A 19,449-nucleotide genomic window follows, 5' to 3' on the forward strand; every position below is an offset into this window, starting at 1 on the left:
TATAAAGGAAATGGGAAAAACGAAAAAATGGCTTAAGTAATCCCATTACATACGGTAAACAGTATTAACCAGTACAAACTGCTGAAATAAACCTTACAGTTAAAAAAGAAACAAGCTTTTGGTAAATCAGTATACTTGATACGTACATTCAGCAGTCATTTGGTGAACTGGCTTTCAGTAAACTGGCTGCCATTAAATTGACCTGTCTTCTACCTCGCAGGGTTTTAGGAAGATTAAATGAGCTAATGCAGAGACCAACACATGGCAAGTGCCCAACGGTAGCTAACCTTATAATTAAGTTCTCTGGGCCTGTTTCCACATTAATAAAATGGAGATAACAACACTTACCGTTCAGGGTTGTTGTGAGGACTAAATAAAATAATGTACTAAACAGCTAAATTAAAGTCTGATGCAGAGCAGGAGCTCAATAAATGGTAGCTATTTATACCCTGATCTTTTTTTTTAAAGATTTTATTTATTTATTTGACATAGCGAGATCAGGAACACAAGCAGGGGGAGTGGGAGAGGGAGAAGCAGGCTTCCCGCCGAGCAGGGAGCCCGATGCGGGACTTGATCCCAGGACCCTGGGATCATGACCTGAGCCGAAGGCAGACGCTTAATGACTGAGCCACTCAGGTGCCCCTATATCCTGATCTTTTATTAACTTTTAAATATGAAAACTGTCAAACATAAACAAAAATATGAAAGTATAACTAACTCTCATGTGCCTTTCACCCAGCTATGTTTCAGCAATTATCAACACACAGCCAATCTTGTTTCATCTACACCTCAGTCCTTGCAAAACCCTGGATGATTCTGGAGAGAAGCCCAGATGTAATATCATATTGTCTGTAAATATTTCTGTATCTTGTCTCTCTAGGTTCATTTAACTGCAGTCTCTGGCAGCTGCAGGAGGTAATAGAAGCAGCATAAAGAAGACCAGTGGGAAAGGGGAAAATGTCTCGTGTCCTCAACAGCTGTTACAAGCTGGACCCTTAGGACTCTCAATTTTCTCCTCCCCAGGAGACCTACCACAGACCAAGGCAATGCTCAATGGTCTCTCTATTACTGTTTAGTTACTAGGTCTCAAACCCCAAGAATAGCCTTACTGCTTTCAGAATCTGCCCTACTCTCACACTCCCTTGTCCCTTATTTCCCGGCCAGGTGGACCTACTATACTTGCCCTTGGGATCCGAAGACCTTTTCCCACAAAAAGGCTATGAAGGTATCCTTGGCACTTGTGTTCCTATACTGTTCACACTTTACTTGGCTCTTGACTGCTCCTGTCTGGTGTTCTGAGTGTCCAGATGATCCCTCTTACGGTCTTCCTCTGCCTCCCTACATGTTTCAGGGCTTGTGATGATCTACTTAGCTTCTGGCTATACCCATACCATCACCACCACCACTACCACCATCATCTTTCATCTTTAACATTTTAATTGTAAGAGCTACCATTGATTAAGCATTTACTATGTGCCAGGCCCTGTGATAAGCACTCAACATACATTATCTCATTTAGTCCTCCAACAACCCTAGGGTAGAAGTTTTATCTATAGAAGAGCTATAATGAGGACACTGAGGTGCAGGGTTAATTAACTTGCCAAGGTCACACAGTGAATTCATGTTCAGAGCTGGGACTCAAACTCAGGACTGTCTGATTCCCAAGCCCATGCTTTTTGTTGTGAATGCTTTTATTTTATTCTTTTAGAAAATGTTCTGTTAGAAATTATTTTAAGAAAAGTAATACATGCTCATTGTACAAAATTCAAATGCTACTGAAGTGAAAATTTCCTCTCCTGGCTCCCTTATCCTACTTTCCAGAGACAACTACTCTTATAAGTTTAATATGACAAGTATAAAATATATAACAAATATATTTGCATGAATATGTATGATTATCTCTAGAAGAAAATCATTGACACTGGTTGTCTGTGGGGAGGGGAGCTGGGGAACAGGGAGGAGCGGGAATAAAATTTTTCACTCTATATTGTTGCATACTTTTTCAATTTTAAGCTGCATATATTAAATTTTAAACCTCTTCAAAAAAGTTAAATTAAAAATAAAGAAGTCTTCTATGCCACTTTTCTACACAAGCATACACACACACACACACACACCTTTCTTTTAAAAATTAAAATAGGACTATTATTATGTATTATTTTGTAACCTGATTTTTTTCACTTAAGAATATATCCTGGACACCTTTCCATGCCAACAGATATTAAACTCATTCTCTCTAACAGCTACATGGTATTCTATTCTACAGAGGTACCATGATTCATTTAACCAACCCTTATTGATGAACACGTTTCCAATTACTATTTACAAACAACGATGCTGTAAACACTGAACGTTTCTCTTAACATACCTGTGTAAATATTTCTGCAAAATTCCTAAAAATCTAATAGCAAAAGGCATATAAAAAACTAATGCTCTTGGGCGCCTGGGTGGCTCAGTTGGTTAAGCGACTGCCTTCGGCTCAGGTCATGATCCTGGAGTCCCTGGATCGAGTCCCGCATCGGGCTCCCTGCTCAGCAGGGAGTCTGCTTCTCCCTCTGGCCCTCCCCCCTCTCATGTGCTCTCTCTCATTCTCTCTCTCAAATAAATAAATAAAATCTTTAAAAAACAAAAACAAAAACTAATGCTCTTAATCAGCATGCTATATCCCCTCTTATTTCTGCCAGTGGTTCTGACCCACTGACTATCTGAAATTTCTAAAACTCATACAAGATTTTTCTCAGACTGCCAGTTAGATTCCAGGCCTCTCCCACAACACTACCATGGTTCTCTGAACTAAGCAATGATACCCGATAATGTATTTCCCCAAGTACAGTCCCTCCCCCACCCATGTCCCAGCCCCAGGTCCCAACTCCATGCCCGGTCTCAGTGACATGTTGCCACTGACAGTCCCAGTATCTCTGTGTTCCTTCTTCCCACCTCACCTGCCATTAGACATCAACAGGGCCAGCGGGCCCTCATTCCCATCAAGGTCCAAGTCTGGCGAGTCATCCTCTGAGTCATTCAGGCAGGTACCAGTGATGTTGAACTGCAGAAGGAGGAGGCTCAGTTGTCACCTGTCTGGGACTCCCATGTGAATCACGATGACCAGTTCCTTCCGGTTTCACTGGCTGAGTTCACTGTTAAAACCACCTGAACCAAGGCCTCCTGCTACACTGTCCCCCACCCCCACCCCCAATGATCACAAGAACAGGAGGTTGAGAACGTATGGCTACCTCAGGGGAAACCTATCAATCTTGCAAAACGTGTTCCCTAAAAAGAAGGGAGTGCATCTTCACGTGCCCATGGAGAGCACCACAATCTTGAAGCAAGGTGGAGCCCTGGAGAAGGGCTTTTCTTAAGGACCTGTTCAAGACTCCAACCTGACACTCATATGCCATGTTCTTAAATGTCATTCCCATCCAGCATTTCAAGATTCAGCTCAAGTGTCATGTTTTCTGAGAAGAGCTCCTGACCATCACTCCTAACCGGATAAACTCATCCCCCCTCTGTGTCTGAAGGTCCCCCACACACCCTTGATTATGGCATCCTCAATACCTCATTGCACTCATTTGTTTTTATGCCTGTCTTTCTCACTAGCCTGTCAGCCTCTTGAGGGTTATGGTCACAGCACCTATCACAGTGCCCAGCACAGACAAGGTCTCAATAAATGCCTGTTAAATGAGTGGGACTGGTAGCTAAACACCAGGGGCCCTAAGGGAGGTGGGAAGACAGGACAATCCTTTCGATCCCCTGCTCTTCCAAGGGACCCAAAAGGGCTGGGCTGAACCCATGGGCCAGCACCCACCTTTGCTTTCTGGGAAGAGCCTGTCTTCAGTGCCTGATGATTGTATGGGTCCATGAGATTATAGCTCAATTGGCCAGCAGGCCCCAAGGCTGAGCTCTCCTTGCCCTTTCGCTCTGCCTTCTTGAAGAGTTCCTTGGGCTTCAGGCCTTTCTTCTTTGAACCACTTTTGGAGGGCAGTGACAGCCTGGACATGGATACTGAAGTGGAATGGACTGGCCTGGTTAAGGGAATGGAGCCAGCTGGGAAGATCCTCTGCAGCCCAAAGATATTGCTCGTCTTCCCAACGTTCTGTTGGAAGATATCCTACAAGAGTATCAGTACACGACGGGGTTAGCGCTTACTCCAGGGTTCTCTCTATGCTAAGAGCAGAGGTCTGTTCATGGCACTGGAAGTACTGCCGTGGAAGTGGCTTCCAGATGCTCCACATCCAGATGCACACCCTAGTTTTTTCACAACGAGTCCGTCATCAAGAATTTACTGGGTGGCATTCCTTCACCCGGCCATTGACAAGTAAGGAGAAGACGAGCAGAGAAAAAGCCCAGCACTACTGTCAAAATTGGAGACAAGACTCCAAATGCAGCTGGCATGAGACAGAAAATACTTGAGTACTAAATGGTGTGGGGCCAACGCTAAGGACTGCGGGATGTGAGACAGGTTCTAGTCCGAAGTCTGCTGTGACCTCAGGTAAGTGATTGGACTACTCTGAGGCCTTGTTTGCTCGGCTACAACATTAAAGGAGCAGACTGGAAAGGTGGTTTTCAGAGATGCCTTGTGGCTCCTCTGAACTTCTTGGGAGGAGCCCTGAAGACTGGAGGTAGGTGGAAGGCAAACAAGAGGAACATGTGGAAGTCGAAGCCTCTTGCCTTCACCTTATTCACAGCGGCTATGCTTTGATTGGTTGCATACTGACCTTCCAGGTAAGATCTCATTTGACAAAAAAAAAAAAAGTTCCATCACTTTAAAACATTTGAAAGCCAGTGGACCAGATATGATCCATCTCTAAGTCCTTTTCTAATGAGCCCAGAGCTTTGTATATACAAAATTGGTTTAAGTGGAAAGAGCCAGAGAAAAGGTAGGCCTTGTAACTAAACTCTGAAGGATTCTGACAGATGGGAATGGAGGAAAAGGAGGTAGGAGGTGGACAATGTAAGCTATGGTGTAGGCAGTGAAACATGCTGCAGGCGGTGAGGCTAGAAGCCCAACCTCCCAGTAGCTCACTCTGACCACCCTTCAGCATAGACTTAGTGCCTTGAGCCTGAGTGCTAAACGGAAACTGACAGCTCCTGAGCTAAAGGAGAGTTTAAACTTCCATAAGTCCAATTCTCCTCTGGTGCCTCTGCTACTTCACCAGCCCACACCGAGTTCTCTCTTTGCTGCAAAGTCTATTAATAACAATGGCTCGCATTTATTGAGTACTTACTCTGCCAGGCACTGTGCGAGGGGCTCTACATACGTTAGCTCTTGAGCCTAAAACTCTGAAAAGGTGGTGTTATTCCCCCTTTACAGATAAGGATACTAAGGCTCTGAAAGGCTTGCAAGTGACGGAGCAGGAACCGGAATCCAAGTTTCTCTGAGTCTCTTACCATCTACACCTTACTGCCTTGTGGTATAAGCCACCTGTTGAAAGATGGCTTTGTAATCATGTTTAACCTGGGAGAACTGTCATTTTGTAGAATGCAGAGACTGAGTCAAAATAGTAATACCAACGACTACTACTATGACCTCCACCCACAACTACCATGACCCACCATTAGAATTTATTGAACACCTACTATGTGCCAAGGACTATCCTTAGTGCTCGGCCTGTATGACCTTATTTAACCCTTTTAACAACCCCTGAGTAGGTATAATTATCCCCACTTTAGAAACAAGGAAACTGGGGCTCAGGCAGTGGACTTTGCCCAGGGTCCTCTACAAGATTCTGAGTTCTTTGTGGGCAATGAATTATTTATGTATTATAAGCACCTAGCCCAATGTGAGGCACACTCGAGGCGCACAATAATTATTTAAATGAATAAACAGAGTCCTTGGTGGGGTTTTCCCAACCCTTCCCCTGAGCTCTCAAGCCAACTGAAGAAGGCTGACCTGCCACTTGAGCCTTGAGCCCTTCCCAAACGCCTCCCCTGCTCCCCTGCTTCTTACTTCCACCAGGCGGATCTCCCTAGCCAGATCTTTAATGAGCTGTACGGTCCGCACTGTCTCTGGAATCTCATCCTCGTGGTCTGGCAGAGCCTGTCAAACAAAAGGCATGAGGAATAGACCCACACATAAACGGACAACTGATTTTTGACAAAGGTACCAAAGTAATTCAATGGAGAAAGGGTAGTCTCTTTAACAACTGGTACTGGACCAACTGGATATCCATATGCAAAAAAAGAACCTCAATCCATATCTTGTACCGCGCCCACCCCCAACACACACACAAACTCAAAATGGATCAAAGGCTGAAATGTAAAATCTAAAACTATAACCCCTTTAGAAGAAAACAGAGGAGAAAATCTTTGTGACCTTGGGTTAGACCAAGATTTCTGAGGATACGAAAAGCATGAACCTTAAAAGAAAAACAACGGATAAATTGGGCTTAATAAAAAACTAAAACTTCTCTTTGAAAAACGCTGTTAAGACAAACCACAGACTATGAGGAAATATTTGCAAAACCTCACACACCAGGGGTGTGAGGAACTCAGTGGTGGGCTTGGGCCATACCCCTCAAAAAGTCAAGACCTGGAGGAGATCCCTGGGGACAACCCAGTCTCTCCACTTGTAATGAAGTGGAACAGCAACCCAGGCTGAGACCTCTCTTGGGTGTCTCTCTTTTAATTTGTTTGCAATCTTTTTGAGTCCTCAAGATTTACATCTTTATGTAGACCGATCTCTCAAGCTTTTCCCTTGTGATTTTTTTCTACCAGTTTTCACTTCACTTCTGTATCCAGAGGACTGATAAAACTTCCTCAGCATTACCTTCTTATTTCCCATGGTTTGATTCTTTTTAATTCTTTTAAGCCATCTGGAATCTATTTTGGTGGCTGGACAGGGGTGCGGTCTGAGAACCCATGTGATCCAGCTGGATAAATTTAATAGCTCCCTCCTCCTGGCCCAGGGGCACTGGAAAGGTGAGGGAGCAAATACCTCCCATGGAAGTCATCTTCATTTCACAAAAGACTATGTCCATGAGAATGGGCTCCTCGGATCTGTGTTCTACTCTTCTCCAGCTCCCTTTGGCCACGCTATTTGGGGCCATCCTGGCTCAGGGCATGAGTAATTAGGACTCATCCCCCTTCCCTTTTGTTGTTCCTGGGACAGAATCCCTCTAAAGTTCACTTCATGGTGGGGGGGGCATCAGAAATGAAACCCAAGGTAGCCACACTTGAGGGATATGGAGAAACAGAAGACTAGGCTAAGGCCCAGGTGTAGATATGTCCAAGGAGAAGAGAAGGCCCAAAACATGAAGTCCAAGGATATCTGAGGGGAAGGTTGGCAACGAGAATGGAGAGATTGTACAAGTTAAGCGTATAATGGCTGGAACGTCTCCTTAAGCCACTGTATACAGGGGGAAAAGTCTACAAAGAATATCAAAAGCATAAGAGAACATATCAATATTTCTTCTTCTGTTTTTTTCCATTTCTTAAAATTTTTTTTTAAAGTCAACATTTTGAGTAGGTAATCCGTTTACATAGCTCAAAAATCGAACAATATAATAAGATACATATTGAAAAGCCTCAATATATATTTGTCCCTGCCATCAGTCCCATTAACCCACACCCACAGGTAACCACCTTTATTACTGTCTTCTACATCCCTCCAGATTGTGTCTTCAGGCAAATACAAGCACATACAAATATAATTCTTGTTCCCCCCCCCACACACACCTTTTAACACATAAGGTGGCACATTATGCACATGGTTGTACACTTTCACTTGACAAATTCTGGAGATCTTTCCAAGTCAGTACAGAGAAAACTTCCTTAATCTCTTTTACAGCTGTTTCATATTCAATTGGATAGATGGATATAGGTGTTATTTCTAAAAAGCCATTTTGGCAGTATGCATCAAGGGCCTTACATTTTTTCATATACTTTGAGCCAATTATTGCTCTTCTAGGAATCTATCCTGAAGAAATGATCAAGAGATGAGGGACAAAGCTTGGTGCAGACAGTCACTGCATGATTTTCTATAACTACCCCCCAAATAAATAAAGCAACAATGAACAAGTGCTTAGGTAAGGATGGTACAACCCTGCAAAACAATATCATTTAACTATTAAATGTTTCTGGAGAGCTTTGAGGACACAGGAAAATGAACATAAGCCAACAAACTCAGATACGAAACTGTACAGAGTGATAGCAATCATGTTTCTTAAATGCATATAAAAAAGACCAGAAGAAAATATACCCAAATGTTAATGTTAATTCCCTCTGAGTGTTAAAATTACAGGTGATGTTTTTCCTTCCTATACTCTTCTGCATTTTTTCTAATTCTCTAGAGTAAGCATGTATTACTTTTTATAATCAGAGAGAAAGGTTTAAAAATGTAATCCAAGAAGTCCTAGGCCAGTCCTCCATTCTAACCCCAGGAGCCCACAAGCCTCCCCAGTCTCTTCCACCTCCCCAAAGCATCTACTCAAAGCAAGCCCCTATTGAGGGCAGAACTCTAGAGGACGTAGAGAAAAATGTGTATTTACTTCTTTCCTTGTCCAGGCTCTAAAGGCCAAGTTCAGAGCTTTGCCACCATGGACCAGGTAGGATGCTGGGTGCCTCCTGTTCTCTCGCAAACCTAAAGGGGGAAAGAGGAAGGCAGAAGGTCATGAAGCCATGCAGGGAAGTGAAGGAATTGTTACTTTTTTTCAGGCAACCAGAGAAAATACTCAAAGTTCTAAGCATAACTCCAGATCTCAGTTCTTATAAGAGCGTTCATTTAAGGAGTACCTACTACATGCCAGGCATTTAATATCTACTATCTCAGTAATCCTTATGCCCGCCCTCTAAGGCAAGTATCATTATCTTCACTTTACAGTTCAGGAAACTGAGGCTCAGAGAGGCAAAGAGACTTAACCAAGGGCATATACCCAGTAAGAGCCAAAGCCAAGACTGAAGCTATGTCTATCTGAATCTGAGGCCTGTGTTCCTTCTACCACACTGGAAGTGCTCTGCCTCTTGGGTTTCAAAATGCAACCATACTCAGGAGGACCCTGACTGCCACCTACACAGATCTGAAGGGCCATTAATAAATGCCCTTATTCTGAGTTACTCCAGGAGGAGGTTATGAAAAATAGCCATATTTTGGCTCAATACAGAATTTTCTACTGAACCGAGCTGTTCTGAACAGGCAATAACTGGTTAGTCATCTAGCCTCTGATAGAACACTTAAGTGATAGCCAGTCTAGGTAGCAGAGTAAGGGCTTGAAGTAGTGGGTAGGAGACTGTACTCACTGGACTCTGAGGTTCTTTTTTTAGATTTTATTTATTTATTTGAGAGAGAGAGAACGTGCACACATGCAAGCAGGGGAAGGAGCAGAGAAGGGAGGGAGGGCAGGGAAAGAATGTCAAGCAGACTCCACAATGAGCACAGAGCCCAATGCAGGGCTCGATCTCATCATGACCAGAGCTGAAACCAAGAGTCAGATGCTTAACCTGACCAAGCCACCCAGGCACCCCTGCTTCTGAGGTTCTTTGTAACTAAAATACGGATTCCTCATGTCCAAGTTACCTTGAAGAATCTCAGGTCTGAGCAAGGGAGCTTCTCTATTTCAAAACAGACCAGCAAAGAGGAATCAAAGCAGGCTGGCTTCTACCTGGGCTGATACCTGGGAACCAACACAATGATGCCAGGCTGGTCAGGACTGGGCCTTGTCCCCACCCCATAGGAAGCACACTCAGGAAACTCTGAGATTGTCCAGATTGAGTTTTACTTTAATTAGCAGCAAATAGGGATAATTTCACTGTAATTCAATTTTTTCAGCCACCTTTGCTAAATAAAGTTAAAATCCATGCTCTACCTTACATTATACTTAGTAAAAGAGCCAATCTCAAAAGTTCACACACTATATGATACCATGTTTTAAATTTATTTTTTATTTTTTTTAAGATTTTATTTATTTATTTGACAGAGAGAGACTGCGAGAGAGGGAACACAAGCAGGCAGAGTGGGAGAGGGAGAAACAGGCTCCCCGCTGAGCAGGGAGCCCGATGCGGGGCTCGATCCCAGGAACCCAGGATCACGACCTAAACCGAAGGCAGACGCTTAACTGACTAAGCCACTCAGGCGCCCCAATATATGATTCCATTTTATAGTATTCTTGAAATGACAAAATTACGGAGATGGAAAACAGATCAGCGGTTTCCAGAAGTTATGGATAATGCAAAGGGAAAGAATGGGTGAGACTATAAAGGGGTAGCACTAGGGAGATCTCTGAGGCAATGGAATAGTACTGTATCTTCATTGAGGTGATGGTTATCTGCACGTACACACACACGTGCATGCACACGCTCAGGGAAGCAGGGCAAAAGGGGCAGCTGGCAAAGGGATCCATACCTCGAAAGATGTCCAGGATGTGCTTTCCCACATACCAACAGATGGTCTCAAAGTTAGGAAACTTGAAGAGGTCTGCTGTGCTCAGCCGCTTCTCAATCTCATAGGCTCTAGAAGAAGTAGGCACAACAACAACGATGATAACAAGGATCCTGTTTACTGAGCACCTACTATGCATGGGGTATGTTCTAGAATGCTTTGTATCCATTATCTCTAATCCTCACAACTACCCTGCAAAATCCAACTTTGTGGGTTAGGAAACTTGAGCTCAAAGGTTATGTGACTTGCCCAAAGTCACATAAATGACTAAGTGAAGAAGGGGTATTCATCCTCACACTGATCATTATCAGGAACCAGTATCTATTCCTTTCTGATCATCTTGCCTCCTCCTATGCTGCACTCCTCACTATAGGGGAGAACCCAAGGACTCTAGCAGATGCGAATGGCCAGCTTGGGATAACAATAGCTTCAGCACTCACTTGAGCTGCATTTCGATGTTAAGGCTGTGTAAAAAGTTCCCTCCAAAGGCAAGGCAGTCCACCGGGGTCAGCACAGCATGAATCCATCCTGTAGGTAACATGGCAAAATCACAGCTGGCAGAGGGCCTTACTTCCTCTGGACATCACTGTCTCAAATCAGCTCAAACACAACTTCTTAGAGCAGCCAACCTGGCAGTGACTCTAGAAAGTTCTAGTTCCTCCACTCTCCCAATACCCATTCTGCCACCATTATAACCCTGAACTGCACCAACTTATGGGGTTATTAAACTCCTTCTACTTCCCTCCTCTTGACTTCGAGTCTCTCTGCTGCCTCGCCCATCTTCTCTCTCATCTCTTAGAAGGGCATTACCTCCTCGCCAAGTCTCCCCTTTCTAACTTTACTCTAGGTAAAACAAAGAGCTTTTGGGGGCTCCTGGTTGGCTCAGTCATTAAGCGTCTGCCTTTGGCTCAGGTCATGATCCCAGGGTCCTGGGATCGAGCCCCGCATCGGGCTCCCTGCTCCGCGGGAAGTCTGCTTTTCCCTCTCCCACTCCCCCTACTTGTGTTCCCTCTCTGTCTCTCTCTGTCAGGTAAATAAATAAAATATTGGAAAAAAAAAACAAAACACAAAGAGCTTTTGTGTTGAATAAACCTGAGTTCAAAGTCTGCCATTTTCCAGCTAAACATCTACTTCATATGTTGGTTGTGAAGTATGCACCTAGTTGGAACTCAATTATTTTCCTTCCCCTTGACTCTACACTGCCTTCTGAGACCTTCTAATTTTTCTTCTTAAACCTCTCTCATATTCATCTCCCTTTCCCCATCCATCCATCCTACCAATGTTCAGATCCCTCATTACCTGTCACCTAGGCTACTTGCAACAGTCTTCAAACTGGCTCCTCTACACCAGCAGTTCTCAAGGTATGGTCCAGGGAATCCTAGGGCTCCCTGAGACTCCTTGAGAGCACAGGCAAGGTCAAAACTATGCTCATGATGATACTAAGAAGTTATTTGTCTTTTTCACCCTCATTCACAGGTATACAGTGGAGTTTTCCAGAGGGTAAATGACATGATATCACAACATGCAGAAGCAGACTTGAGAGTCCAGTCATTTTTTTTTTTTTTTTTTAGATTTTATTTATTTATTAGAGAGAGAGAGAGAAAGCACAAGCAGAGGGAGCAGGCTCCTTGCTGAGCAAGGAGCCCGATGCAGGACTCGATCCCAGGACCCTGGATCATGACCTGAGCTGAAGGCAGACGCTTAACCAAATGAGCCACCCAGGTGCCCTGAGGGTCCAGTCATTTTCTATTAATCCAGATATTAAAAAGGTTTGCAAAAATGTAAATGTCACTCTTCTCACTACATTTTTTTGATTTGAAAATAGTTATTTTTCATAAAAATTATTAGTCATGCTAACATGTAATGAGTTTATTATTTCCCAATGAATTAATATTTAAAATTTTTCTCAGTTTTAATTTATAATGTGGTAAATATTGAATACAAACCACATAAATAAAAGTCTTGGGGTCCTCAGTGATATTAAAAAGTATAAAGGGGTCCTGAGTCCAAAGTGTTTGCAAACCACTGCTCTATACCAATCTCAATCTCTGAGGTCTATCCTCCACATCTCAACCCTAAGCAATATATCTAAAATACACATCTGCCCATGTCATCCCCGCACAAAATTCTTCAATGAAATGTACATCCACAGGAGAATGGATAAATTGCCATTTACTCATACACAGAATACTGGAAAGTAAGTAAAATGAGTGAACATTTATCAACATGAATCTCATAATCATAGTGTTCAGAGAAAAAAGCAAGTTGGGAAGAATTACCTAATATGATTCCATTTATATAACATTCAAAAACATGTAAAACAATCCTAGGTATTGGCTTGATGAGCCATTACCTGTATAATAAAGGAACAGAAATGCATGAGGATATTGCCAACTTCAGAATAATGGCTAGCTCAGAGAGGGAAAAATGGGAATGGAATTGAGAAGAGGTATATGGGAGTCTTCAAATATATGTGTAATATTTTATATTTTTAGTTGGGTTACAAACACATAAATGTCTATTATATTATTCTTTGTCTCTTTTGCTACATAAACAAATAAACCTTCAATGGTCCCCCAGTCACCTCTGGGATAAGTTCAGTCTGCCTACTTTTCAGCTTCACTTTCTCCTTGATCTTTAGGCTCCAGTATCCATGAACTACTTCACACAGCCTTGCTTTGCTTATGCCTTTCTCTATGTCTGAGAGGACTTTTCTGCCTTTCTTTCCTTGGTCAGTCCATACTTACCTGTCAGGTGTCACTCTTCTGAGAAGATTTTCACAAACTTCCAGCTAGACTAAGTGCTCTTCTCCACACTCCCAAAACTTGCGGTAAATGTCTCTATTGTGGCTATTAGAACATGATACTGAAATGGCCTATCAATCTTTTGTCTCTAGCACCTAGCCCCATGTGGGGGTATTCAGTAGATACGCAATACTTGTGAAACTAAGTAGATTATACCCAGTTCATGGGACTTCATACCAATAAGCGAATCAATCCAACTGAAATCTCTGGTAGGCGAATTCAATTCATCAAACAGTTATTAAATGCCCAGAGTAGAAAAGGTATTATGTGACACCCTATTAGGCAAAGGATTCAAAGATGAATAAATGAATTAATAAATGCCTGGGCACAGAAAACTATAAAAGAGAAAAGTGGATGGGTATGGGGGGAGGTAACATGCCTCACCATATATTAAACATGCTATATAAAACCAATGTAATCAAATCAACATGATATTGATATATGAATAGACAGATATGTGCAACAGAAAAGAAAATCCAGAATTATACAATATCATATTGGACAAAGATGCTAGAACTATATGATAATTTTATTTTATTTTTTAAAAGATTTTATTTATTTATTTGAGAGTAAGCAAGCACACGAGTGGGGGAGGAGCAGAGGAAGAAGGACAAGCAGACTCCCCACTGAGCAGGGAGCCCGATGTGGGGCTCGATCCCAGGACCCTGAGATCATGACCTGAGCCGAAGGCAGTCACTTAACTGACTGAGCCAGCCAGGCACCCCATATGACAATTTTAAAGGAGCTATCATAAGAATGCTTCAATGAACAATTATAAACATGTTTGAAACAAAAAAAGAGAAGATATAAATAAGAAACAAATGGAAATTTTAGAACTGGAAAATACTATATCTGAAATAAATAATGAAACGGACTCAACAGAAGAATAAAGACAATGGAGAAAAGAATCAAAACACTTCAAGACAGAACAAGAAAAAGTACTCAATATGAACAAGAGAGAGGAAATAGACTGAAAAACATAAACTCAGGGACCTGTGGGACTACAACAAAATATATATAGCATTCATATAATCAGAGATCCAAAAGAAAAGAAGTTAGAGTGTGGGACTGAAAAAGCATCCAGAGAAATAATAGCTAAAAATTTCTTCACTAATATGACAAAAAATATAAACCTACACATTCAGGAAGCTCAATGAACACATGTAATATAAACCCAAAGAAATACATGCCAAGACACATTATAGTCTAACTATTAGGAACTAAAGAAAAAAAATTACAAATAGCAAGAAATGACACATATAAGGGAAAAGACAATTTGAATGACAGCCAAAATCTCATCAGAAACTATGGAGGTCAGAACGAAGCAGCACAACATTCTTCCAAGTGCTTAAAGGAAAGAACTATCAACCCAGAATTCTATATCCAGCAAAAATATCCTTTAGGAATAAAACGGAAATCAAGACATTTACAGATGAAGGAGAACTAAGAAAATCTATTGCCAGCAGACCTACCCTAAAACTCTAAACAGGGACACCTGAGTGGCTCAGTCGATTAAGCATCTGACTCTTGATTTCAGCTCAGATCGTGATCTCAGGGCTGTGAGATCAAGCCCCATCTCAGGCTCTGTGCTGGGGGCCTGCTTAAGATTCTCTCTCTCCCCGCCTCCCTATTTAGATTAGGAAAATCTAAATAAATGGAAAGACATACTGCGTTCATGGAAGACTCAACATGGTAAAGATGTCAACTTCCCCAAATTGAGACAACTGGGGGAACCTATTCAAAACACAAACTGAGATCCCACCCCAGACCTACAAATTCATAATTCTAGGGGTGAAGCCTTGGAATGTATTGTTTAGGGGGGGAAAAGCCCCACCCCACCCCAAGTCACTCTGATTTATAGCCTGCAATGCCAGCCTCCCAGTCACTATCCCTAGAGTCATGGGGCTGAGAGACCTATTCCCTATCCGTTCACCAAGCTGACATCAGCCCAGTGCAAGGGAGTCCATCAACCTCTTCCTGGAACTCCCCACTTGCAACCTCATGAAGTGACCATGCTGCCCACTGGCCATCATGTGAATTTTCCTGTGGTCCAGTTCTGAGTTATCAGCTGATATGAGAGGGATATCCCACATAATCAAATCAATACATCATGGGAAGGCGCTGGCTCTGGTGCCACAACCTCCCATCTGCTTCCCGCCCTCCTGAAACCCTCCCAGAGGGACCCAGGGAAGACCTGTAGGAATGAAAAGTGTCTGTCCTTGCTTCACGGAACACTTATAGCACTTGTCCACCTGGTCCCCAAAGAACATCTCGTTCTGGTTAGAGGAGCTGCTCCAGCACTCAAAGAGAGTCAGGTTGGCATTTGTTGGGCGGATCAGGTAGAAGATCTTCTCACCCTGAAACAAAAAGAGGTTGAGGTGCCAAAAATATCAAGTTTCCAGAAAAATCCTCCAGAGGATCTCCAAAAGGATATTCTCTCTCTCATGCTCCAAGACCATGTAATATGCCAGAATTCTTTCCCAACCCCATCCAAGAATCATTTTCATGTAGATTTGAAAACTTTAAAAGGTCCTTTTGCACTTTGTGCTTTTAAGCTTCTATAAGATTGACAAAAAAATTTGGAAAGGGCATTTCAAACAAAATTTTCAACTTAGGACAAATGTACACCAAAAGCTCCTATTTTAGATGCAATGCCAAATGAGAAATGGCCTCTATAGATGAGTAGATCAATACTACTAGCCCTAAGAGAATTTAAGGCCACATTACTGATGAAAAGAAAATTGAATTTGCCTTTAAATGCCATTTACAGAGAGTGTTCCTTCTCACACCTGCAATCAAAGCTAATAAAACTTTAAAAGTTCAGTAATTGCCCAAGGACTTCTAGAAGATTATATGTTAGGTGATTATCTGTTGGAAAAACATTTTATTTCCCAATTATGTTTTGCTTGGGCAATCACCAGATAGATTATTTGGCAGAAAAGAAACAAAAGCCCACTAGTACAAAAATATCCCCAACCTACAGCTTGATTAGTTTAACCAATATTTCATGATAATAAGTTTCAATGTAGAAAAGCAACATTAGAAATTACCTACTGTAAAACTGGAGAAATTTGAATCAGATCAGATTAGATAATAGTATTATATCAATATTAATTTCCTGATTTTGATAACTATACTGTGGTTATAAGAGAATGCTCTTATTTTCAAGAAATACACACTGAATTATTATAAGATAGAGATACCATGTCTGCAACTACTCTCAAATGTTTCAGAAAAAAATATATAGAGGCAACTACTGTATTATGTTTGCTTTAGAGAAAGAATATAATAAAATGGTAACATTGGGCAATCTAAGTAAAGGGCACACAGGAATTCTTCCTACCATTTTGAAATTTTTCTACAAAAAAGGAATTATCTTAAAATAAAAAAGTTAGGGGCATCTGGGTGGCACAGTCAATTAAGCATCTGACTCTTGGTTTTGGCTCAGGTGGTGATCTCATGGTCATGAGATCGAGCCCCACATCGGGTTCCGTGCTCAGTGCAGAAGTCTGCTTGAGATTCTCTCTCCCTCTGCCCCTCCCGCTTGTGCTCTCTCTCTAATAAGTAAAATAAAATAAAAAAGTTAAGTCTAACATTTGCATAATAGTGATTTACATTCTCCAATTTCATGTTAAACCAATGGAAACAACTAGTTTAAGATTCGTGATCATTTGGACAAGAGCCATATCCAAGTTTTCTGCTCTTTCCTTGGCATTTCTGATAAGAAAATTAAATAGTGTGATGGTGGACAAGAATCAAAAATACTTAAGAAATTTGTTTTCCAGACCTCAAAAGTCCTTCATAGTCATTGATAATTAATATGCTAATTACAAAATTTTAACAACCACTAAAAGGGAAACTACCCATAGGAAGGTTGACATTAAAAAAAAAAAACTTGTCATATATGCTGTTATCTTTTTTTTAAATAAGACTTTACTTATTTATTTGAGAGACAGACAGAACAGAGGGAGAGTAGGAGGCAGAAGCAGACTCCCACCGAGCAGCAGCCCGATGTGGGACTCGATCCCAAGACGCCAGGACCATACCCCAAGCCGAAGGCAGCCGCTCAACACACTAAGCCACCCAGGTGCCCCTATGCTCTATTATGATGGTAGTGGCAGTTATGTGACTACATATAACTGTCAAAAGTCATCAAACTATACACTTGGAATAGACTAATTTTATGGTGTATAAATTATATCTCAATAAAGATGGTAAGGGGGAGGCGAAGTTCCTCATGTTACCAAGAATTTCTACAGTAAATATGGACATTTCCATACATAGTCATAGGAGTATAGATTGGTTCAATTAAGATAAAAAGTCAGAGAAAACCTTAGGTTATTAAAAAAAAAATGTTAAGCATCAAAACTGTAGAGAGAGTTATATGGCATATCCACTAAGTGCCCAACCACAAAAGAGTAGTTATATGGAAATGTCACCCAAACAGAATCTGGGAGGTTGGTAGACCTCAGCAGCCTATTTTTTGCTGCCACCTGAAACAGAGGGAGGCCCAAGGCCAGGCTGCCTCTAGAAGTCACATTCATTCCTACCTTAAGCACATGATACCAGACCGAGGTGCCACCAAAGTCAATGTGGAAGTCTGTATAGCTATCCCGCACGCTCATGAGGCAATACTTCTGCACATTGGGCCTCTCAAATATACACTCCTCTGGCCACAAGTTCTCCACCCATGAGAGCTTCCGAACAATCTTGGGAGTCTCCACAAGGTTAGAAAGCCTAGCAAGGAAGGGGTGGAAAGCAGATGTCAGCTGACTGGGAATTAAAGGTTAAAGCCTGAATAAAATGTTCCCCATCCCAGTGAGAGTCAAATAAGACAAAACACTTATTTCAGTAAGTCTGGCCAGCATCCTCATTCCACTCAGCTCTAGAAGTCTCAAGTCCCAGCTCCACAGAATTCCCCAGTTAAAGGAGATCATTTCCTCCACTAAATGCTCATAACTCTCCCAACCCAGATCCACTCACTTGGTACTTGGTCAATAACAGTTACTGTACTGTCCCCATCCCATACTGTCTTTATGAGGAATCATTAGAGAAACCTCTCAAGGGCTCAGTTTCAGGTAAAGGAGTACTTCTCCCAAATATCTGGTTGTTTTTATCTTATGTAAAACCACAAACCTTATAATATTGCACTCCCTTCCTTGTCCTGACCTTCAGGAAATTCAATGAAAACTCTACAGTCCTTCTCTACCAACTATCCAGACACTCATACATGCATTTTGTGTGCAGATCACCCACCAGATGCATCCTATTTCCCCACCTTTATTTTCCTTTTGTTCTAATTTTGTCTATTTTTTCCCTCTGTATCTCTGTAAGCTACTTCAAACAGTCTTTCAAGATGAAGTGAGGTACAAACAGTTTTTTTTAAATCCTCAGGTTGTTAACTTTGTATGTTAAAACCAACAGCAAGGGTTTTAATATTGCACTATAGTTATGTAAGATGCTGCCATTGATGGAAACTGGCTGAAAAATACACAGGACCTCCCTGTGTATTTTTTGCAACTTCCTGTAAATCTATAATTATGTCAAAATTAAAAGTTAAATAAGTAATCAGACAGTAAGCTTTCTAAGTACAGATATGTTATAATTTTGGGGGATCTCCCACAGTTCTGAGCACAGAGAAGACTACATATATCTATTGAGTCCATGAGTCCACAGAGAATAATTTAAAGGTTATCAGCTTTTTTTTTCTTTTAAATCTAAGAAACTTTATCCCTAGAGAAACTACTTGGGGTTAATTCAGTAAATCTATTTCCAGGGACCTATCCTGGGAGTTAAACAATGACCATATCACAGTCTAAATACCAAAAAAAAAAGGTCTAAGAAAGCTGCCCTAGCTCTTGAAGGAGACAAAAATTAATTAAAATAGCTACTATATACTCTATCCAATGCTAGAAACTGTAGAAGAGAAACACAATTTGGTATCTACCCTAGAAAGTATAAACCAACTCATCATCCCAAAGGAAGAAACTACCAAGAGGAAGGGAAAGAAAGACTTATACTCAGTATATCACAAGTTCCAGGGACTTTGTTAGCTTTTTACTTACCCCTGCCCTTCCTACCTGGTATCAGAGAATTCCAAACTAATGACATTGAGGACTTTCTCCCTCTTCCCACTGTAATAATATTTCACAAAATCACCGAGCTTCATCTTGCAGTCGGCCTGGCGGGTCACATCAATCACATCAATCTCTTTGTCAGAACCTGGAATAGAAAGATGGGTTCTGCACCAAGTGGTCTTGGAACAGGGAAGCC

At 41.7% G+C, this 19,449-nt stretch overlaps 1 protein-coding gene across 7 annotated transcripts in view; it reads right to left on the reverse strand.

Annotated features, from left to right (window-relative positions):
- PHF8 (PHD finger protein 8) overlaps positions 1-19,449 on the reverse strand; it is a 91,867-nt gene that overhangs the window by 46,104 nt on the left and 26,314 nt on the right. For 5 of the 7 annotated variants that reach the window (XM_034988057.1, XM_034987995.1, XM_034988133.1 and 2 more), the window contains exons 6-14: positions 19,257-19,398; positions 17,727-17,913; positions 15,371-15,533; positions 10,813-10,900; positions 10,337-10,443; positions 8,487-8,578; positions 5,948-6,037; positions 3,806-4,108; positions 2,943-3,046 (exon numbers count right to left, since the gene is read on the reverse strand). In XM_034988057.1, the coding sequence (XP_034843948.1) occupies positions 2,943-3,046; positions 3,806-4,108; positions 5,948-6,037; positions 8,487-8,578; positions 10,337-10,443; positions 10,813-10,900; positions 15,371-15,533; positions 17,727-17,913; positions 19,257-19,398 (1,276 nt within the window). The remainder of the gene's footprint in view (positions 1-2,942; positions 3,047-3,805; positions 4,109-5,947; positions 6,038-8,486; positions 8,579-10,336; positions 10,444-10,812; positions 10,901-15,370; positions 15,534-17,726; positions 17,914-19,256; positions 19,399-19,449) is intronic. The other 2 variants (XM_034988188.1, XM_034988263.1) reach the window with 1 other exon arrangement.

The sequence above is a fragment of the Mirounga leonina genome, unplaced genomic scaffold, assembly GCF_011800145.1.
Source record: "Mirounga leonina isolate KUSES-001 unplaced genomic scaffold, KU_Mleo_1.0 Mir_101529, whole genome shotgun sequence".
In the NCBI taxonomy this organism is placed as follows: Eukaryota; Metazoa; Chordata; class Mammalia; order Carnivora; family Phocidae; genus Mirounga; species Mirounga leonina.